General features: G+C 39.3%; 1 protein-coding gene across 2 annotated transcripts; it reads right to left on the bottom strand.

Moving 5' to 3' along the window:
* Window positions 1–6,477: 6,477 nt before the first annotated feature.
* LOC121504688 lies at window positions 6,478–19,145 on the bottom strand. 2 transcript variants are annotated; one of them, XM_041779700.1, is made up of 13 exons: window positions 19,007–19,145; window positions 12,914–12,993; window positions 12,740–12,837; window positions 12,522–12,644; window positions 12,207–12,318; window positions 12,013–12,076; window positions 8,829–8,866; window positions 8,434–8,615; window positions 8,222–8,305; window positions 7,813–8,054; window positions 7,055–7,159; window positions 6,908–6,975; window positions 6,478–6,823 (listed from the first exon to the last, which is right to left on the bottom strand). In XM_041779700.1, exons 2-12 carry the CDS (start codon window positions 12,984–12,986, stop codon window positions 6,951–6,953), a joined length of 1,146 nt encoding a protein of 381 aa, XP_041635634.1. In that variant the 5' UTR covers window positions 12,987–12,993; window positions 19,007–19,145; the 3' UTR covers window positions 6,478–6,823; window positions 6,908–6,950. The 2 variants fall into 2 exon arrangements, with proteins under 2 accessions (XP_041635634.1, XP_041635633.1); XM_041779699.1 differs by lacking the exon at window positions 19,007–19,145 and adding an exon at window positions 15,447–15,519.
* Between the last annotated feature and the right edge of the window lie 248 nt (window positions 19,146–19,393).

Raw genomic sequence — 19,393 nt, 5'->3', positions numbered from 1 at the left:
TACAGTGTTGGTAGTAGTTGTAGGCTAGTACAGTAGGCTAAAACAGTATTTACAGTGCTGAAAAAAACAGTGCCAAAAAATGTTAAACCTCTTGGATGTTTGGCACTTTTATTGATTTTATAATCAGTCATGGTCAATATCCTCCTGAGACCCTGCATGCACATGAGGTCACATTTTGGCTTTCCTTAAAAATTTGGAATAAACTCTGCTATTAGATTTTTTTTTAGATAATTTGCTTGGGATGTCTACAGAATTTCCTTTCCTTTTTAGGAATTTTCTAGGTGGGTGCTTTGATTTTTTTATTTTTAGTACTTTCAGGAGAATTTGTAACCTGACACGCCAGATGGTTTTGTTTCATGCATCCATATGGGAAAGCTTCAAAAGGAAACGTTTGAGAAAAAGCAGAGGATTTGAAAAAAAAACTCGGAGTGTGATTGGGTGAACGTTCTGTCTTTCACACTCTACGGGCCAATCAGAGCAACAAAACACGTGACGTAGCCGCTATCGAGCTGCGTGTGCGCAGCTACTGGGGAATAACGTGAAACATGGCGACTATAGACATGTAAGTACTTGACTTTTGTCGTTTTTGAAAAGAAAACAACTCACTGCTGTTCTTCGTTCTTCTTTTAACAGAGAAATGTTGTCAAGTTCTGATAAAACTGGCGCTTTAGCAGCATCCACGCTAATCTCTTCCTCTAGAGTGGCGCAGGAATGAGTCCTAAAATGCGGAAGTGAGTTAGCATTTTTGCACTTCCGGTTCCCTCGTCTGAAAGTCTATGGGAATTTTGAATGCGTTTTCGGTTAAATGCCTGAAATAAGGTCTGTGGTGAACCCAAGATCAGGAGAGTTTAACGTTTTATCCTACGACATAAAATACATCTGAAACCTGCCCCACCTTTGAATTGTGTATCTTTTTACGTCTTAATAAAGGTGGTTGCTAAAAGATAGCTAACAAGGACTACGTACGTCATCATCCGAAGCGCAGCAGCTGAGCTGTTCCGTTGTATCCGCCTGTGATGACGTAAATTCAGTTGACCGTGTTGTAGTTCAATATAGCATGACATTAGCTTTTTTCTTTCGACAGTCAGAACGAACCAGATACGATTCTTATGTTATCAGTTTATGAAGATTATCTTTATGAATAAAACGTGAAAGTTTCATAAACTTTTATTGGACACAGCTTATTAACCCATTGAAAAATCCCATAGGCTCAAAGACGAGGGAACCCATGCTACGCTAACTTCCGGGTTTGCCTACAAGATTACGTCACGACTGCACCACTCTATAAGTACACCAGCTCTTGTTGCTGCTTGTTTACGTCACGACTCTGCTGCACCTGAAAGTACTGCCCCTCGTTACTAATTAGTCCTGTCACTTTCTAACAGGGCCCAAACGGTTCAGATGGGAGCTTTGCAAGATGGATTCGCCAGTGAAAAACAAGGAGACGGGCGTATCCATCTGTTTTGCAAGGTTAGAGAATTTAAGAAATTATTTCAAAGTTTTGGGAATTTGAATGAAACTTTGGTTGGTTAATTTCCTCTGAAGTTCTCCTGAATTTTCCTGAAATTTTTAGGGACTTTGTTAAGATGTTTGGGAGATTTTTGGGGAACTTTTCCATGGACCTTAAACAGAATTTATTTGTACATTTCTATGACTTTGCTTTGAAATTTTTGGTGGAATTTGCTTTTCAGTTTTAGGGAATTTGCCTAAAATTTTCAGGAATTTTCTTAAGGGGTATTTGGAAATATTTTACTTTTTGGTTTTAGAAATTTGATTGGACATTTAGGTAGTGAATTTCCTTCAAAATTTTCCTGAAATTTCATGGAATTTTGCAAGCTGTTTGTCTTATGCAGACACCATATTTTGGTCAAAACTACTTCCTGTTCACAGACAGGGCCTAGGCATAGACTGTAGAAAGAATTGGACTAACCCCGTGTGATGTCAGTCATCTGCTTACAATAGGCGAACTCAAATGGCTCTTGAAGCCAATCCGTGGAGGCTTCCATATTGAAATCACGGTCTCAATCGAACTTTGGATCAACCTAACGGCCCGCCCACTAAGTGCAACTTCCCATCAGCCTGCTAGCTAGCATTCCGGTTGACAGAAAGGGAAAATCTGCCTACCGAGCTATCTGTCAATCAAATGAGACGCGCCAATCAGCTTTCATCCTAAATATAATCCAAACAATCATGGTACAAAAATATTCACCCCCCGTACAGTGGGAGCACAATAAGACACTAGCTAATGAGACACGTTTGGTGTTTCTAGTGTCAAAACCGGCTGTTTAACATGTGTCCAGATGGGACTTCCGGTGTTCCTGCAGCCAGCCTCAAGTGGACATTCGTGGTATAGCAATTTTTTGCACTTCCACATTGGCTTCATTTTTCAGGACCAAAGGTTGCCGCTTGGGTCTAGGTTTACTAATCAATTCCCAATCCTAACTGAGTGGGAGAAACAAAAAAATCAGTAAAAACAAAAGCTCTGGTCTCAGGAGGATATAATAAAATAAAAAACTCTAATGTCAATGTGAAAACAGATTTCTTCAAAGTAATTTTAATTGAATAAAATCACGAAATGTAAAATTAGTGACTGCATAAGCATTCATTTTACCCGCCTTCTAGGGCTGACTGTTGGGAAGCATCCCCACAGCATGATGCTGCCACCACCATGCTTTACAGTGGGGATGTGCAGTGTTTGGCCTCTTTCTTCCACTTGACCACGGAGTCTCCCACATGCCCCTTGGGTTGTTTTGACTCAGCCACTCCAGAACATACCCTTTGTTGTCTTTAAACTATTTTCGTGTAGCTTTCTCTGTATGCTTCGGCTCGTTCGGCTTACTGGAAAATAAATCTCCCTTGCTAGTTCTCTTACAGACTGAGTAAGATTTTCCTCCGGGATTTCCCTATATTTTGCTGCATAAATTTTACCCTCTACCAAGGTTTTATAGTTAACTAAAACTAACTAAATAACTAAAACTAAAATTCAAAAGTCTTTATAGTTAACTGAAACGAAATAAAAACTAAGCTTTACAAAAAAAAAAAAAAACCTAAAACTGTATAGTATGCTTAGAAAACTAACTAAAATAAAATTTAAAAAAGAGACAAAATATCCTTAGTTTTAGTCTTTGACACAACCGTACTGACTGGCACCTACACCCAAGTCTGGAAAGTGTAAAATTGCCTGAATTGATTGGTTAAGACTTTATACAATTGTAGTTTTATGTCTGAGGTTGTATTCAAACATTATCATTAAGTAGCCTGAATAAAATAAGTGAAGAGTAGCCTGTTTGAATGTGTTTTTAAAAATGCATGATGCTCACTCAGCCTCAACATCTTTTCGTAAAAACTAAAACTAATAAAACTAAACTAACGCGAAGCATTTTTGCAAAATAAAAACTAAACTGAAATCTAACACAGAAAGTGAAAATGTTCTCAGTTTGTGAGGATGGTCTGATCTAGGCAGATTTACACATGTGCCGTATTCCCTCATCTCTTGATGATGGATTTAACTGAATTTTTGGGGATGTTCAGAGCCTTGTATACATCCCCTGATTTATACTTTTCAATAACCTTTTCTCTGAGTTTATTGGAGTGTTCTTTTGTCTTCATAGTGTAATGGTAGCCAGGAATATTGATTAACCAGTAGTTGGACCTTCCAGACACAGGTGTCTTTGTACTACAGTCACTGAGACACATTCACTGCACTCAGGTGATCCTCATTTCACTAATAGTGAGACTACTAGCACCACCTGTCTGGACCTCTGTTTAATCAGGCCAGTCACTTTAAAGGGGTTGAATATTTACGCATGTTTTTACCTAAAGTATGTTTTTATTTAATTGACATGACTGTAGAAATCTGTTCATTTTGACAACAGAGTTTTTTGGGGGTTTTTTTGGTCAAAAAAGCCAAATTATATTGCCCATGATATTAGACGAGGATAATACGAGTAAAAACAAAATGTAATTTTTTAAATGATGATTTCATTTATTGAGGGAAAAGCCTTCTAAACCTACCTGGCCCTATGTAAAAAAAAAAAAAAAAAAAAAAAAAAAAGTCATTGGTAAATTTTGAATTAGTTGTGACTCACTTCTTTTGGAAAGCTGGAAAGCTGCCACACCCAGACCTGACTTCTATCAGTCTGAAAAGGGTTAAAAAGACATTCTTAAGGCTTAGGACTCTGAGAGCCATTGTCCACAAATGGAGAGAATTTGTAACAGGAGAGGCTGGCCTGCCAAAATTACTCCAAGACCCAACCAGCATGTCCATGGGGCCCCATATGGGGGTGTATACAGGCTGCAAGTATGGATCCCAGGTGGGTCTGTCTATAGTGGCCTCACCTGTGACTACCTGGATTTTGGATTGGGCTTATCTGGTCAGTTCGTATTAGACCCATATAGAGCCCAACTCTAGGGATCCCAGGTAGATCCCACTTGGGGTCCACCTTGGCAATCAGAGGTGGGGAAGCCATGGACAATCCCACTTGGAACCCATTGATAATGGAGCGCAGTGATGACTCATCCTGGAGGTCACAGAAGAACCCAGAACAACATCTTAAGACCTGCAGGCCCCACATGACTTAGTTAAGGTCAGAGTTCATGGTTCAACAAGAAGACAGAGACTGGGCAAAGATAGCATCATGGGAAAGTCCTAGGGCCAAAACCACTGCTGACTAAAAAGAACGCCAAGGCTTGTCATCTCATATTTGACTAAAAGCATCCTGATGATCCCCAAAACTTTTGGGAAGATTTTCTGTGGACTGATGAGACAAAAGTGATCTTTTTGGATGGTGTGTGTCTCGTTACATCTACAGAAAAACTAACACAGCATTTCCAGAGTCAAGTCAACACATGTTGATAAACGTGTCGCTCAGCAGCCAAGGTCAAGGCAGATAGCATCTCTTTTGTCCAGGCCTTTCAAATCCTGGTTATACACCTGGAGACTGCTGGTGGTTATTGGGTCCTTGGGACATCCACAACACAACCAGGGGCTTGTGGCAACACTACTACCTGCCTGGACAGAACACTAGGCTTACTCAGCACAACCACGACTCACTCCGCCCTAAAGGAGCAGACTTTGTTGACTTCAACAGATTATTTTTCCCGGAGAACCACTGGGGTTGTGTCAATCCTCCTTCCTGTCTGTTGATGCAAAGTACTGTGCATAAATACATGATGTCATATAATTCTAAAGTGTATTTTCTTGATCGCTTTTGTTTTGTGTGTTTTTAAAAAATTATTTAACCTATTTTAGCAAGAGAAAGAAAACATCCACTAATGCATAATATGAAAAACTGTGAGGGTGAATAGTCCAGGAGTTTATAAACAAAGATTCTCAACGTGCAATAGCAAGGCAATCAGAGATTTGACATTCTACAGTCCAACACATCAAAAGATTCAGAAAACCTGGGGTAATCTGGAGTGACCTTTGACCCTTCAGTCAGTGCTGCATAAATGAAAGTCATAATCCTGTGATGAATATTACAACATAGGCTCAGAAACACTTCAGAAAACCATCGTTAGTATCACTTCATCTACAAATGTCAGCCAAGGCTACTATGTAAGAGAGGCCTCATCTACGTCTCTGGTTCTGGGCTCATCTGAGACGGGCTGACCTGAAGTGGAAAAGTGTTCTGTGGTCTGACAAGTCCACTTTTGAAATAGCTTGTGTAAATCATGGTCGTCTTTGTCGACTGTTATCAACACAAAATTCAACAGTCAGCATCTGTGATGGGGGTGTATTAGTGCCCATGGCATGGGTCACTAACACATCTGTGAAGGCTGCATTAATTCTGAGAAGACAAACAGGCTTTGGAGCAACATATGCTTCCATCCAGTCTTTTCAGGGACGTCCCTGTTTATTTCAGCGAGACCCTGCCAAAGCCTATTCTGCAGGAGTTACTCCATCCCAACTTCTTGCTGCATGCTGCAGGCTTCAAGTTTTGACTGTGTGTGGATGATGAAAAAAAGTTGATCATTTTGATCATTAAATATCTTTATGCTGTGATTTTAAGTTAAGAAGGATTTGCTGTACTCTGTTTTGATTCGCGTTTTAGACATTGTCCCAACTTTTTTGGACTTGGTGTTAGTCATTAAAGAAGTACCACAAACACCAAGAGCTGTGCATTTCAGGAACCGTGCAGTTCAGTGTAGTTTTTCAGCCAGCAGAGGGCGACAGAGACAGCTGTCTGGATCAGAAACATGGACATAGTGTTCACAGGTGTGACTATCAGAATTATCATAAGGCTGGTCATTTCCATTTATATTTCAGTTTAAATAAAAGGTAATAGTGTTTGGTTGCACCCATATAGTCAAGGTCAACCATGCAGGCAAAAAGTTAATCCAAGTTAAATGCTTATAATTCTGATACACTTGATTTCAAAAGTTCTGTTTCTTCTACTTGAGTTTGTCCACTATTTGACCTTATGAGCATCACATTCCAAATATACATGGTTAAACAAACAGATTAATGACAATGTCTGTAATAAACATCAATATTTATTTAGATCTTGAAAATATCATAGATCATCATTTCATAGATTTACATTTGTAGTGCAAACATTTAATCTGTAAAGTAACATGTAAGTTTGTCTCAGTGCATTTCCATAAAAGAATCATAAAAACACCAAAATATCCCTTTAAGATCCTCCTCAGCTTCATCTCTTTGTTTCTTGGTTGATATAAATTTAATTGATTGATGAATTATTCTTTTTTGTTAAATGTTCTACATATTTACTGAAGAAAATCCCTTTTTGAAAAGACACCTGTTTACATCAAACACATGCTGCAGAGATTTACAGTCGTCCATATCAGCGGGGATTTTATCCTGTTAAAAACAGAGAGTGGAGTGTAAGCTTAGAGAAGTGTTTGAACTTTATTAGCTGAACATTTTCACACTGATGTGGCTTACCTTTATGTGCACCTTCACCCTGTTCGCTTCCTCCTCTTCTTCATCACATATCCTCTTCATCACAGTCTCTGCAGCAGAAACACATTTAGCAATCCTAATAACAAACACACACATACATCTACACACATATTATTGATCTTCTCTTACAGTGACTTGTAGAAGCTTCTCTGGTTCATCATGAACTCTCTGAAGATGTTTACGGCCTTAAAAACATCCAGGTAATCCCGATGTCCTTCTATGACCTGACTGTACCTGTAAACCACACAATTAACACAATGTTAATCCCTAATTAGGGGCACAAAAACACAAAACCACCATCTATTCATCCATTAAAGTGATTATTTGCTTTTGAGTGGAGAACATCATGAAAGAACAACATTCTGTGCAATGGTGAGATATCAAACTTTGAGGAGCTACCGGGGCCACACCCTTCGAGTTTTCTACACGAGCCATTTAACTGATTTCCACAAAGGTCTCTTCTTGCAGTAAACCAAATTACAAGAGGATCTGAGGAACCCCCTTCGTGGAGTTTGTCTTAGAAAGATCTCTTGAAAGGGCCACTTTGTGGGCCACTCTGTCAAGTTTTCTCACCAAAAATTCAGAACAGTGGACTTCCTGTTTATTTGGCGACATGGGTCCAAGAGGCTCTTTTGTAGGTCATGCAATGCCGAATGTGTGTACCAAATCTCAAAATCCAGCATGCTTTGGGGGCTGAATTTTAGAACTATTCTAGGGGGTGCCCAGATCGTTGAGGTCGCTGGAGGGACCAAGGAGCGAATTTAATTCAGTATTGGTGAAAGTTCAGTTTAGTACACTTGTGTTTACTTTGGAGTGAAATCCTTTTCCTATACTTGCATGGAACAACTAAACTGATTTTCAACTCCATCTTCTGATTTTAAGTCTACCTTTGTGTCCAGGTGTCCTCTGTCAGACTGCCCTCTATCCACTTCCTGTAAAGACTCTCAGATTTGTCTTCAGACCCAGAGACCTCCTCAGCTCCTGACCTGTGCTCCCGGGTCAGGAAGCTTCGGAGGCTGGACCGGGCTGATAACGCCACCACCAGATAGACCGGATCCTCCAAAACCACTGAGTGGAAAGAATGCAGGGACCAGAGGAGCCAGGGTGGAGGTGAGGAAGTAAGGAGGGTCTAAAAGAGGAGAAATGTTATCATATAACAAAAAATAATTTCATAATTATCTGAATTACTCTTCTCAAACACCTAACTTTCTGTGGTATTTATTTCACCATATTCACACAGGGCCAACTTTTGGGCTTTTTTTATATAGTTAAAGGTATTTGTGATGTTTGTCTCACCTGGTTTGTTCTGCTGTAGTGTTTGAGTGAATCCTGCAGCAATAATCTCATATCATCGGCTTCCTGGGATCTGCTGATCAGAGCCTGAAGGAGACAAAGAGATGACTTAATCACCAAGTCATCCTTGAACATCAGCGGACAGTCACTCAACTAAAGGAGAAATCGATGACAAATGTTGAGAACAGAACAAAAAACAAAGAATGACCCCTGACCTCCAGTGTGCTGCTGACTTTCTGCAGGTAGAGCGCCTCCTGCTGGATGAAGCTGTCATAGCAGCGCTGCGTCAGCTGACCTGACTTCATCTGTTTGATGAAGGGCGAGTAGAGAACCTCCTCTGCCACCATGTCACTGTAACTCCATAAGACATCAAATAAACCAACACCAGGGACCAGGTCTTAAAGAGAAGTCAAAACACCATAAGGAAAGGGTTAAAAATGTAGAAAAGAAGCATCAAACTACACATCTACGCTGGCAAAACATTAACACAATGGGGGTATAAATCCAAAATCATTTAATATGACTGTAAAACACTGAAAGAGATCAATTTACTGCATGTTGTTCTTTCACTTTCAGTCTGAATGTTGATTTAAATCCAGTAAACTCTCACCAGGCTCTACTGGTTTCCTGTTGCTGGAGAATGTAGAGCTAAATATGGATAAAAACAGAGAAGATTAAACAAACACTTAAATATATAGAGGACATTACATTCAGAACCTGTGACTTGGATTGTACAAAAGAATATTTGTGTAAAAGTGCTTATTTTTATATATATTTGCATTTTTTTCAGTTCCAACTGAAGGGGCAAGTTTAAAGAAAAGACCTTGTCTATGAGTCCTTGTTTTTAAATATGGTTACTTCAAGCACAATAGAGTGGTGCAGGAATGAGTCCTAAAGCGCGGAAGCGAGTTAGCATTTTAGCACTTCCGGTTCCCTCGTCTGAAAGTCTACGGCAGTGGTTTTCAAAGTGTGAGGCGGGCCTCCCCTGGGGGGCGCCACAGAGCTTCAAGGAGGCGCAGAACTATAACCTGAAAAAGGTGATTTGCTTTGCTAACCTCTGCTGTGCATTGAGCAAAATGGATAGATCTATAGTTACTATAGGGACTATGCTATAGAGCAGTGTTACTCAACCCTCATCCAAAGAGCAAAATTGCTGAAAAATACCTTTGCAAAAGTCACAATCCAAGAGGTGAAAAGTGGCTAAACAGCTTGAAGTGGCATAAAAATAGGTTAAAGGTGGCAAAATGCTCAAAAAGCGGCAAAAAATGGGTGAAAAGGGGCGAAAATGGATAAAAAAGTAGAAAAAATGGTCAGAAAGTAGCAGAAATGGGTGAGAAGTGACAAAAAATGAGTGGAAAGTGACTAAAATGGGCAAAAAGCAGTCAAGAGTGGAAAAAATGGGCAAAAAAGAGGAAACAAGTGGTATGTAATGGCAAAAGGTAGCTTAAATGGGCAAAAAGCGGCAAAAAAAATGTGAGAAAGGGCAAAAATGGCAAAAAGAAGAGGCAAAAATTGGGAAAAAAGGAAACAAGACGTATTTAATGGCAAAAGGGAGCTTAAATGGTCAAAAAGTTGCAAAAAATGGTTTAAAAAAGGGCAAAAAATGGCATAAAAGTGGCAAAAATTGGGAAAAACTGGCAAAAAGATGTTGCAAAAATGAGCAAAAGAAAAAAACTGGGGAAAAAAGATATTTCATGATGAAAGTTAGCTTAAATTGGAAAAAAAGTGAAAAAGGCCAAAAATGGCATGAAAGTGGCAAAAATTGGGAAAAACTGGCAAAAAGACGTAGCAAAAATGAGCAAAAAAATGGGGGAAAAAGATATTTCATGATGAAAGGTAGCTTAAATGGGCAAAAAGGCAAAAAAAGGGTAAAAATGGGATAAAAGTGGAAAAAATGGGGAAAGTGGCAAAAAGTTGTAAAATGGCCAAAAAAAATATGAAAAATGGGTTTTTAATGGCATTATAACTGAATAAGAGGGAAAGGCAGATGTTTAGGACATTTTCAAACCAAAATATTCAAAATATATTAATGTTAAAAATGTTTAAAGATTAGACATAAATGTTTGAAGAGTTGTTTATTTATTTATTTTTTTTCAGTTTCAATCCTTTTTGTGGGTGGGGGTCCACTGAATGAGAGTTTAATGTTTTATCCTACAACATAAAATACATGTGAAAGGTGCCCCTTTGAATTGTGTATCTTTTCACATTGTAATAAGGCAGTTGCTAAAAGAAAGCTAACAAGGACTACAGCGTTCTACATGACATCATCCGAAGCGTGGCAACTGAGCCTGCCGTTCACTTGTATCTGTGGGTGATGACGTTAATTAGTTGATCATGTTGTTGTTCATTATAGCATGACGTTACCTTTTTACTTTCAACAGGTAGGTTAACAAACCAGATACGATGCTGATATTATCAATTTATGAAGATTATCTTTATAAACAAAACGTGTAAGTTTCATAAACTTTTATTGGAAACAGATCTTATTTTCAGCAATAATCCAAAAACGCCGTGGGAACCCATGCAATGCTAACTTCCGGTTAGCCTACAAAATTATGTCACCACTGCACCACTCTATAACACTGGTAGTAATGCCATATCAGGGGCGCGGCCTCTTTGATTGACAGGTTAGTGTAGCTAGCAGTGTGCTAGACTCTACGGAGCTGATAAAGATGACTAAACTTGACCTATTTGATTTAACAGTCCAAAAATAGTCCAAATTTTCGAAAACTGCAGTTCTTAAAATGGCCACTAGAGGCCAGCTCCAAAGTGAGTCATTCCCCATAAAGTCCCATGTTAAAATGTCCTATTTAGGGGAGCAGGTGGCCTAGTGGTTAAAGGCGCTCCCCATGTACGCGGGCGGCCCAGGTTTGAATCTGGCCTGAGGCCCTTTACCGCATGTTTCTCCCCCACTCTTGATCCTGTTTCCGATTCTATCCACTGTCCTCCTCTATCTAATAAAGACACAAAAATGCCCAAAAATAAATCTAAAAAAAAAAAAAAAAGAAGTTCTTTTCAGCTGCAGAAACATTCTGTTTTCTTGCGTTGGATGAAATAGTAGAATTCAGTGGGAGAAATTTTATAAACAGTAACTCAGGTGTTTCAAACACAACGAGATCTAAAGTAGTGCCATATTAGGGGCGTGGCCTCCTTTATTGATAGGTAAGTTTTGCAAGCTACTAGCTAATCCAGACCAGATATATGACATCTATGCATCTTTGTTATATTGATTTAAAAATGGTCCATCCAGTAAGAAAAACAAAACCAAAACAGGCTGAAAAAGTAAGCCAAACTTCCAGGAAGTGCAGCTCCTAAGCAGGCCACTAGAGGCCAGCTCCAAAGTGAGTCATTCCCCATAAAGTCCTATGTTAAAATGTCAACCCTTAGCTGAAGAAACAAACAATTTTTCAGCTAAATATAAAATGGTAATACACAGGGTGAACGCCTTTTGGCTGCCCTCAAAATAGACCAAATCTGAGAAATCACCTCGTTCTTGCTCTTTAGAAAGACAGACCTTTAAAGTTCGCCCTCTTTGATTCCCTCTTAATGGACAAAATGGACAAAATTTACAAATTGACAGTTTGGTCTCTAGAGCTCATTTCTGTGTCCATGACGACTCATCTGTTTAAATTAGATTAAGGCTCAATGTTTACATAATGAGGAGGCGTGGCTAATTCAAACAACATGTAGATGCTATTAGCTAGGCCTGTTAGTTTTAAGAAAGCTGTCTGGTTTCCTACACTGGGTCCTTTCAAAGTAAAACTACTGAAATAATTCTTCCAACTTTCACCTACCTAGCTTTAGTGGAGCAGATGTAAAACTTGAGCTCTCCACAGGGGGCGCTGTTTAGCTCTCCATCTGAACACAAAGCACACAAATTAGCACTTAGCATAAGTAATTAGCTTAGCATAAGTAATTCTAAAAGAAAATAACAGTGTAAATGCAAAAATCGTTGTCCAAATCTTATAATCAGATAACAATTGTTTACTTTTTGGGTCCAGTTGTAAACAAGCCCTGCCCTCTCTTGTATTTCCCTGCCCCTGATTGGTCCAATCCCTGATGCTGAAGGAGTCGCCATCACTCCAGAACCAAGAGACGTTCTTCAGAGAGAAAAACAGACAGAGAGGTTCCCTGTTAGACGCAGAATTAAACAGGCATTTCCTGGTTCAACCTGAGTGTATATTGATTTTCCTTCTGATATCAGAGTTCTACCTTCTGGTCTTGTTGAACTCTTGTTTCGCTGTTTAGAATATGTTGATATAAAGTTCTGATAGCTGAACCAGAGCAGACATGAGTCCCTCACCTTCTGCTGCTGGTATCCTCCCAGCCACACGGAGGAGTGTGAACTCAGCAGCTGCAGGGTAAACCGTCTCTCCTCAGGTGTGTGAAGAGACGCCAGGTTACCTCCCACCTGTGAGCACACGGACTAAAATACAGATAGGAACAGAGATATTCTAGTTAAACTGTATTTAAAATGTGTAACAGCTGAATGTGACATGAGCTGGATTAAATAATTTTTACCTCAGCGTTGCTCCAGGTGCTCCACACGGGGTAGAAAACGAAACATCTCTGCTCAAACAGGAGCCACCGTGGTGGGCATGAGGAGAACGTCTCTGTCTCTGAGAACACAATGTTCAGATAAAGCTCCAACACAACATTTAACTGTTTACATGCTGATCTCTGTTTGATCTTTACCTGTAACTGGCAGGGAGGCAGACGTCTGAGTCAGGAGGACGGACAAAAGAAGGGAAACCATCACAGGCACCATTGTCTACCTGCACAGGTAACATTAAAAACATCAGAGCTACAGGGAGAGTTCAGATCCTTTACTGCAGGGTTTCTCAGGGTCAGGACCAAGGCCACCTATCAGGGGGGGTACAGGGGACAGCTTTCTGGGACCCAGCCAAGGGGGGGGCATGGAGATCAGCAAAATCATGCTCCATTGTAAAGTTAAGCTGTGATAGCCATATTAAATTTTTCACCTGAATAATAATCACTCTTTTCAAAGCAAGACAAAATAAATTATTTATGTTGTAGTGCAATATAATCTTTTAAAAAAATGCAAACCCTGTTTTCTTAAATGGGCAAAAATGTAGAAAAAAATGGGTCAAAACTGTGGCAAAGTTGGGTTAACCTGGCAAAAAAAGTGATAATAATGGATTAAACTGGGAAGAAAACATAGGCAAAAAAGGGCAAAAACCAGGTCAAAACTAGCAAAAAGGGCAAAAGATGGATTAAACTGGCAAAAATGTGGAAAAAAATGGGTCAAAACTGGACAATAAAAGGATATAAAATTGGGGTTAAACTGGAAAAAAATGTGGCAAAGTTGGGTTAACCTGGCAAAAAAGTGATAATAGTGGATTAAACTGGTAAGAAAACATAGGCAAAAAAAGGGCAAAAACCAGGTCAAAACTAGCAAAAACAACAAAAGATGGATTAACCTGGCAAAAAAAGTGGCAAAAATGGGTCAAAATGGCAAAAAAAGGGAGAAATTTTTTGTCAATTATAGCAAATATGAAATTGAAAAAAGTAGAAAAAATGTGTCAAAACTGGACAAAAAGTAGTAAAATTGGGTTAAACTTGCAGAGCGTTTTAAAAAAGGGTTAAACTGGCAGCAAAAAAAGAAGGAAAAATAGTTTGAAACTGGTAAATAAAATGGAATAAAAAGTAATTTTTGTCTAAAATTAAAATTATTTTGATGATCTTAGTACTTACATTAATGCTAATGTACCACACTGCTGCTGGAAAAGCTTCATCTCCTCCACCCCAGCCTCCTCCTTTATAGCATAAAGCTTCACCTCCTCCACCCCAGCCTCCACCTTTATAGCATAAAGCTTCACCTCCTCCACCCCAGCCTCCACCTTTATAGCATAAAGCTTCACCTCCTCCACCCCAGCCTCCTCCTTTATAGCATAAAGCTTCACCTCCTCCACCCCAGCCTCCTCCTTTATAGCATAAAGCTTCACCTCCCCCACCCCAGCCTCCTCCTTTATAGCATAAAGCTTCACCTCCTCCACCCCAGCCTCCTCCTTGATAGCATAAAGCTTCACCTCCTCCACCCCAGCCTCCTCCTTTATAGCATAAAGCTTCACCTCCTCCACCCCAGCCTCCTCCTATAGAGCATAAAGCTTCACCTCCCCCACCCCAGCCTCCTCCTTTATAGCATAAAGCTTCACCTCCTCCATCCTAGCCTCCTCCTTTATAGCATAAAGCTTCACCTCCTCCATCCTAGCCTCCTCCTTTATAGCATAAAGCTTCACCTCCTCCACCCCAGCCTCCTCCTTTATAGCATAAAGCTTCACCTCCCCCACCCCAGCCTCCTCCTTTATAGCATAAAGCTTGTTGCATTCTCATATTCAGATTTATGCTACTATGGATAATTGACTAACCCAGGGAGCATCTTTAGAGCTGAGCCTTCTCCACCAACTGTAGATCCATTTTGCGATGAAATGTTTAAATGTATGATGTGAATGCTCCAGACTTAAAAGTTTTAAATAACTGTTTCACTGACTTTACTGTTTCACTTTCTACAAATATGGAACATTTATTTGACTAATTTACTATTTTATAGTTTTGATCAAACAGCATGATCACATCAAAAGTTGACCGTGTTTAAATCCTGTATTTGTACATTATTAAATGATAGAAAAGCGCTAAATTGATAACAATGCAGTAAATGTCATTTATTTGAGATCATTTTCTAATTGTCTTTCTTAATCCAGCATATTTGAGCACTGATATGAGCCAGATTAATCATTTTACTGTCATAACAGAGCTAAAGAGTTCATTAGAGTTCTCTCTAGTTGTTAGATTTTGTTCCTAGCTAAGAATAAAACAAAGAAAACTCTGGATTTAAACCACATATTTCTTCTCAGGCAGCGTTGGTGAATGAGCTCCAGTGTAATAGAACTGTCTAAATAGAAAGGACTGTTTTGAATGCGTCTCAACTACTAAAACTTCTGATTATATTTCTAAAAGTCCTTTTTTCTTAAACATGAAGTTTTGTTTCAGTTACTCACAGTGAATGAAATAATGCATCAACAATGTGATCAATATTTAACAGGAAATAAAACATTCAATGCCAAAAACCTGCAGAGAAGTTTAAGCAAATAAAACCAACAGCAGAACCCTGTGACACCCGGCCAAATGTTTGAGAATCGTCTGTTTAAATGTCAAATACATGGTTTAATCCTGCTTAAGCTGAACCAAACCTTGATTTGAAACCTACCCCATGTGCCGTGTTTGCTCTGCTTGCAGCTTGAACCTTGAACATGAGGAAGTGCCCTTGGTATCGAGCTGTTGTTGTCATGTCAATCTATAAAATTTTTACTTCCTGAAGGGGAGGCAAGGAGGGAGGATTCTCCTCTGCCAAGACACAAGCAGGAAGTGGTTTCAGCACATGTGCTGATCTATTCTGTGTAAATATTCTGCTCAGATACATAGACGCTGAGTTCTGAGGAGTCAGTGGAGCTGAACAACACTGTTTACTACTAAAGAGCAGTTAAGAGGTCAGAGCGGGTCATTTTCTACATGCTGCTTCCAACTAAAGACTTGGTGATGTGAGGCTCGCGTGCAGCTGCTTGGCCATGATACCCTTTCACGCTGCAGTTTTAGTGTTTCCAGTAATGCCAGAGCAAGTTCACGACTCTCCAGCAGAGCACTGGCGACACTTATGCAGTCGTTGACCCCGCTCTGGGATTTTATGCGGTCTTCCCCTCTGTGGCTGTGTTACTGTTGTTCCTAAACTCTTCCACTCTTCACTTACAGGTGACTGTGGAATATCCAGCAGGGATGAGATTCCACCATCTGTCTTATGCAGAGGTAGCATCCATCACAGTACCACACTTAAAGTCAACAGGTGTGGCCACACTTGTTTGTGTCAGTGAAATCCACCTCCAGCCGGTGACTGGTGAACTTTTGTTGCAGTTTTGTTGAATGATTGAAAGATAAGATTCCTACATTTGTTTGTACCCTTTGGTCTTTTGTTTGTTTGTACAATTGAAGCACATATGAATGTTCCACACTGTCCACTTCATTTCTTTGTTTTGTCTTTTATTTTTAGATTCTGCCAGAAAAAGGTCGTATTTCTAAAAGACTGAAAGTTCAAGTGTGTGACGGATGTGGGTGTGACAACATTCGTCAAACGCCACAGTTCCTCTTTGAGGTCACTTCTAAAAGGAAATCAGCGATACACTGCCAACAAACAGGAAGTTACGAAAGGTCCTACAATGTTTTTCTGCTAGCATCAGACAGGATGTGCTTGAAGCTCATGAAGCCACAGACCTTTTAGAAGTATCAGTCATGTTTGATGACATTTAAATGCCTTTTCCAAAGTTACTTTGCTTTTTTGAATTCCATATTGATAACAATACTGAACATACATACTGTAGTGTACTACAGTCAGTATGTATTGCACATACAGTATGTGCTAGAAGGCTGAACAGTAAATGTCACACCGCCATCTACTGGCTGCTTTTCAGCCTGACCCACTCTCTGTATGCACTCCTCTGACTGTTGTTCTTGTCTGTTATTTACTTGATTATTTATTTGTACACACCATTATAAATAAAACTTTCCACCAAACGATACAGTCATACATTAAATGAGTAACGTGTATATATAGCAATTTAGGCCATAATCATAATGTTAAACAATAGAATGCTCTTGTTGTCACATGGAGGCTTTTATTTTGAAATGCTCACCTTTTCCAATGGGTAACATGATTTCCTTTTCCTCATGTTTTTCATTAAAACAAGGAAACAAAAAACAGATTTGAACAAAAAATAAATAAATAAATAAAAATGGAAAAATGAATAAACAAGCCACTTTTCTTTTTTTTCAATTTTGGGTCAAAAAAGGTAAAATGGAAAAATGGCTCATTTTTTTGTTGTTTCCATTTTTGGTCAAAAACGAAGAAACAAACAAAAAAAATTTCAATGGCTCATTTTTTACATTTTCCATTTTTGTTCAAAAACAAGAAAACTGAAAAAACAAACAAACAAACAAACAAAAAAAAACGGAAATCAGCTCAGCTTTTTTTCATTTTCCATTTTTGGTCAAAAACGAAAAACAAAAAGGCGGGGATGGGTGTTTTTTCATTTTTTCCATTTTTGGCAAAAACGGAAAAAGAAAAAAAAAAAAGGAACAAGGACAGGCTTCCCGTTTCTTCTGTCATGGTTTCAAACCGGAAACTGATCTGCCAGAAAGTACACTGACCATAATGTGAATTAGTTCTTCCTGTGTTAAGGAGATATATTTCATGACTTTTGAATTTAGTATTTAATTGAGCTACTAAACCAGTGTGGTCTGAAACCATGACAGCGTTTAACACTGCTCTACATGAACAGATATGCAGGAGTGCATGTACACAATTACTCATTCAAGCTAACTGCTCTCTGTTGTGTTTTAACTTTCTCCATCTTAAAGGGATATGTCAGTATTTTTGAGGTTGTGCTGTATGAGGCACTTGGCTATAATAGTGGTATTAGCCGCCGGTGATTTTAGTGAGCTAGCACCTTTATGAAAGAATCGCTAGGGAAGCTAGGCTATACAGCGTAACAGATAGGTACAGTTTCAACGTGTATTTTAGCAAGTTTTAAATAAAATCAATGTTGGCTCAAATGTATGCTGTATTGAAATTGTTTAATGTGTTTTATTTTCATCAAAAAGGCCTCTGTGTTTGGCATTATTTTGTAATGTACGACTGGGTATGTATTCTTCCACCGAGCAGCTCCTGATCAGCTGTTTGGCCTGATCTAAACTGAACTAAACCTGGCTCTTCTGCTCAATTAACTCAATAGCTGACATATCATGCCGACTGTACCTTAATTATCAGCCATCAGAGCTGGGGAATCCAAACTTTTTCCACTGAGCATACAAAAATATACAAGGATGGTGGGGCCACTTTCATATGCCTCACCTTAGCAAAACCAGTCTTATGATGGTAAACATGTGTTTAGTGGCTGGTTATGCTTTAATTAGTAATGGCTGACAAGGCCAATCATTCTAGGGGTTTTAGAGAGGCCTGGTCAGCCCTGGCTGCCACTGGCTCTGCCTCTAAAACACCATCGGCTCTGCTATTAGCCTTCCTCAACTCAACTCAACTCAAACTTTATTTATAAAGCATGTTTAAAAAAAATGGGGTTAATCAAAGTGCTGTACAGATCAAAAGCAGCGCAGATACAATACCAAATCCATCAGGGCATCATAAATCAAAACACTGTGGTTATTTTGGTTGACAGTATGTTTCCCTTTTACAGTGTTGTCTTAATTTAGTCACAAAAAACTCAAATCAACAAATTAGTCTCGTCAAAATGTTTGTTTACAGAATTAGCATGGAAGCACTGCGTTGTCCTGAAACCCAACAGTGCAGTAAAGTCAAACACAAGCTTCTTATTTCAACTAATGCTCAGTCTTTGCTGCAGGCAAATAAAAAAAAATGGACCATGGGCCGCATTTGGCCCCTGGGCCTTAGTTTGAACACCCCTGCATTAGAGGAAAAAAGGGACAGCCATAAACTGCTACTGTGTGGAGAAAGACAAAACTTTAGTTTAAACAATTAGACCCTGAAATGATAGAGAAAAGCACGGTTTACACCACTTTATCTACAGTTACTGGTCATTATTATGTTAAAGTTTGTAACACATCTGGACATATGACACTGTGACTGAAGTCAGGCTGTGCTTCTGTATCAACCAGTCAAGATCTACTGGTAAATATGCTTCAGCTGTTGTTCCATGTGTTAAACAGCATTTTACAGTCTTAAATCTTCACTCTTAGCTCACTCACCTTCAGTTTGACTTTTCCTTCATGGTAACTCCCACTCCTCAGCGTTTTAACTCCTCGTGTGTCTCTATCTGTCTCCTCCCAGCCCCGAGCGTCTCTGAAAAACCAGAACCCCAGCTCAGATGCAGCAGGTGCTCAGAGCATGAACATTTGAATAGCAGAGTGGGCGTGGTGTCAGCTTTTTTGTCATCCTGGGAAGTGGAAATTCAAGTTGGTCCACAACACTCTGACTGTTTTAGAGAGGGTGAAGAGTTGAGGGTTTAAACACTAGAAAACATCCACATATCTGAGTCAGACATGGTTCTTCCCCTCCTTTATTAACCCTTGGTGAACCCATGTAGAAAACACAGAAGGAACTAGAACTACTGGTGGACTACTTTCTGACTGTTG

Source organism: Cheilinus undulatus, linkage group 22 (assembly GCF_018320785.1).
Source record: "Cheilinus undulatus linkage group 22, ASM1832078v1, whole genome shotgun sequence".
NCBI lineage: Eukaryota > Metazoa > Chordata > Actinopteri > Labriformes > Labridae > Cheilinus > Cheilinus undulatus.
The sequence above is the reverse complement of the archived record's forward strand: the minus strand, read 5'-3'. Positions and strand labels throughout refer to the sequence as shown.

Bases quoted from the DNA above. Each gene is read 5' to 3' on its own strand.
- LOC121504688 (XM_041779700.1), bottom strand. From the start codon at position 12,986: ATGGTGCCTGTGATGGTTTCCCTTCTTTTGTCCGTCCTCCTGACTCAG. The intron at 12,077-12,206 runs GTAAACAATTGT...CTTTGTGTTCAG, and splicing joins TTTACAACTGGACCCAAAAA to ATGGAGAGCTAAACAGCGCC. The intron at 8,616-8,828 runs GTGAGAGTTTAC...CTTCTCTTTAAG, and splicing joins CAGGAAACCAGTAGAGCCTG to ACCTGGTCCCTGGTGTTGGT.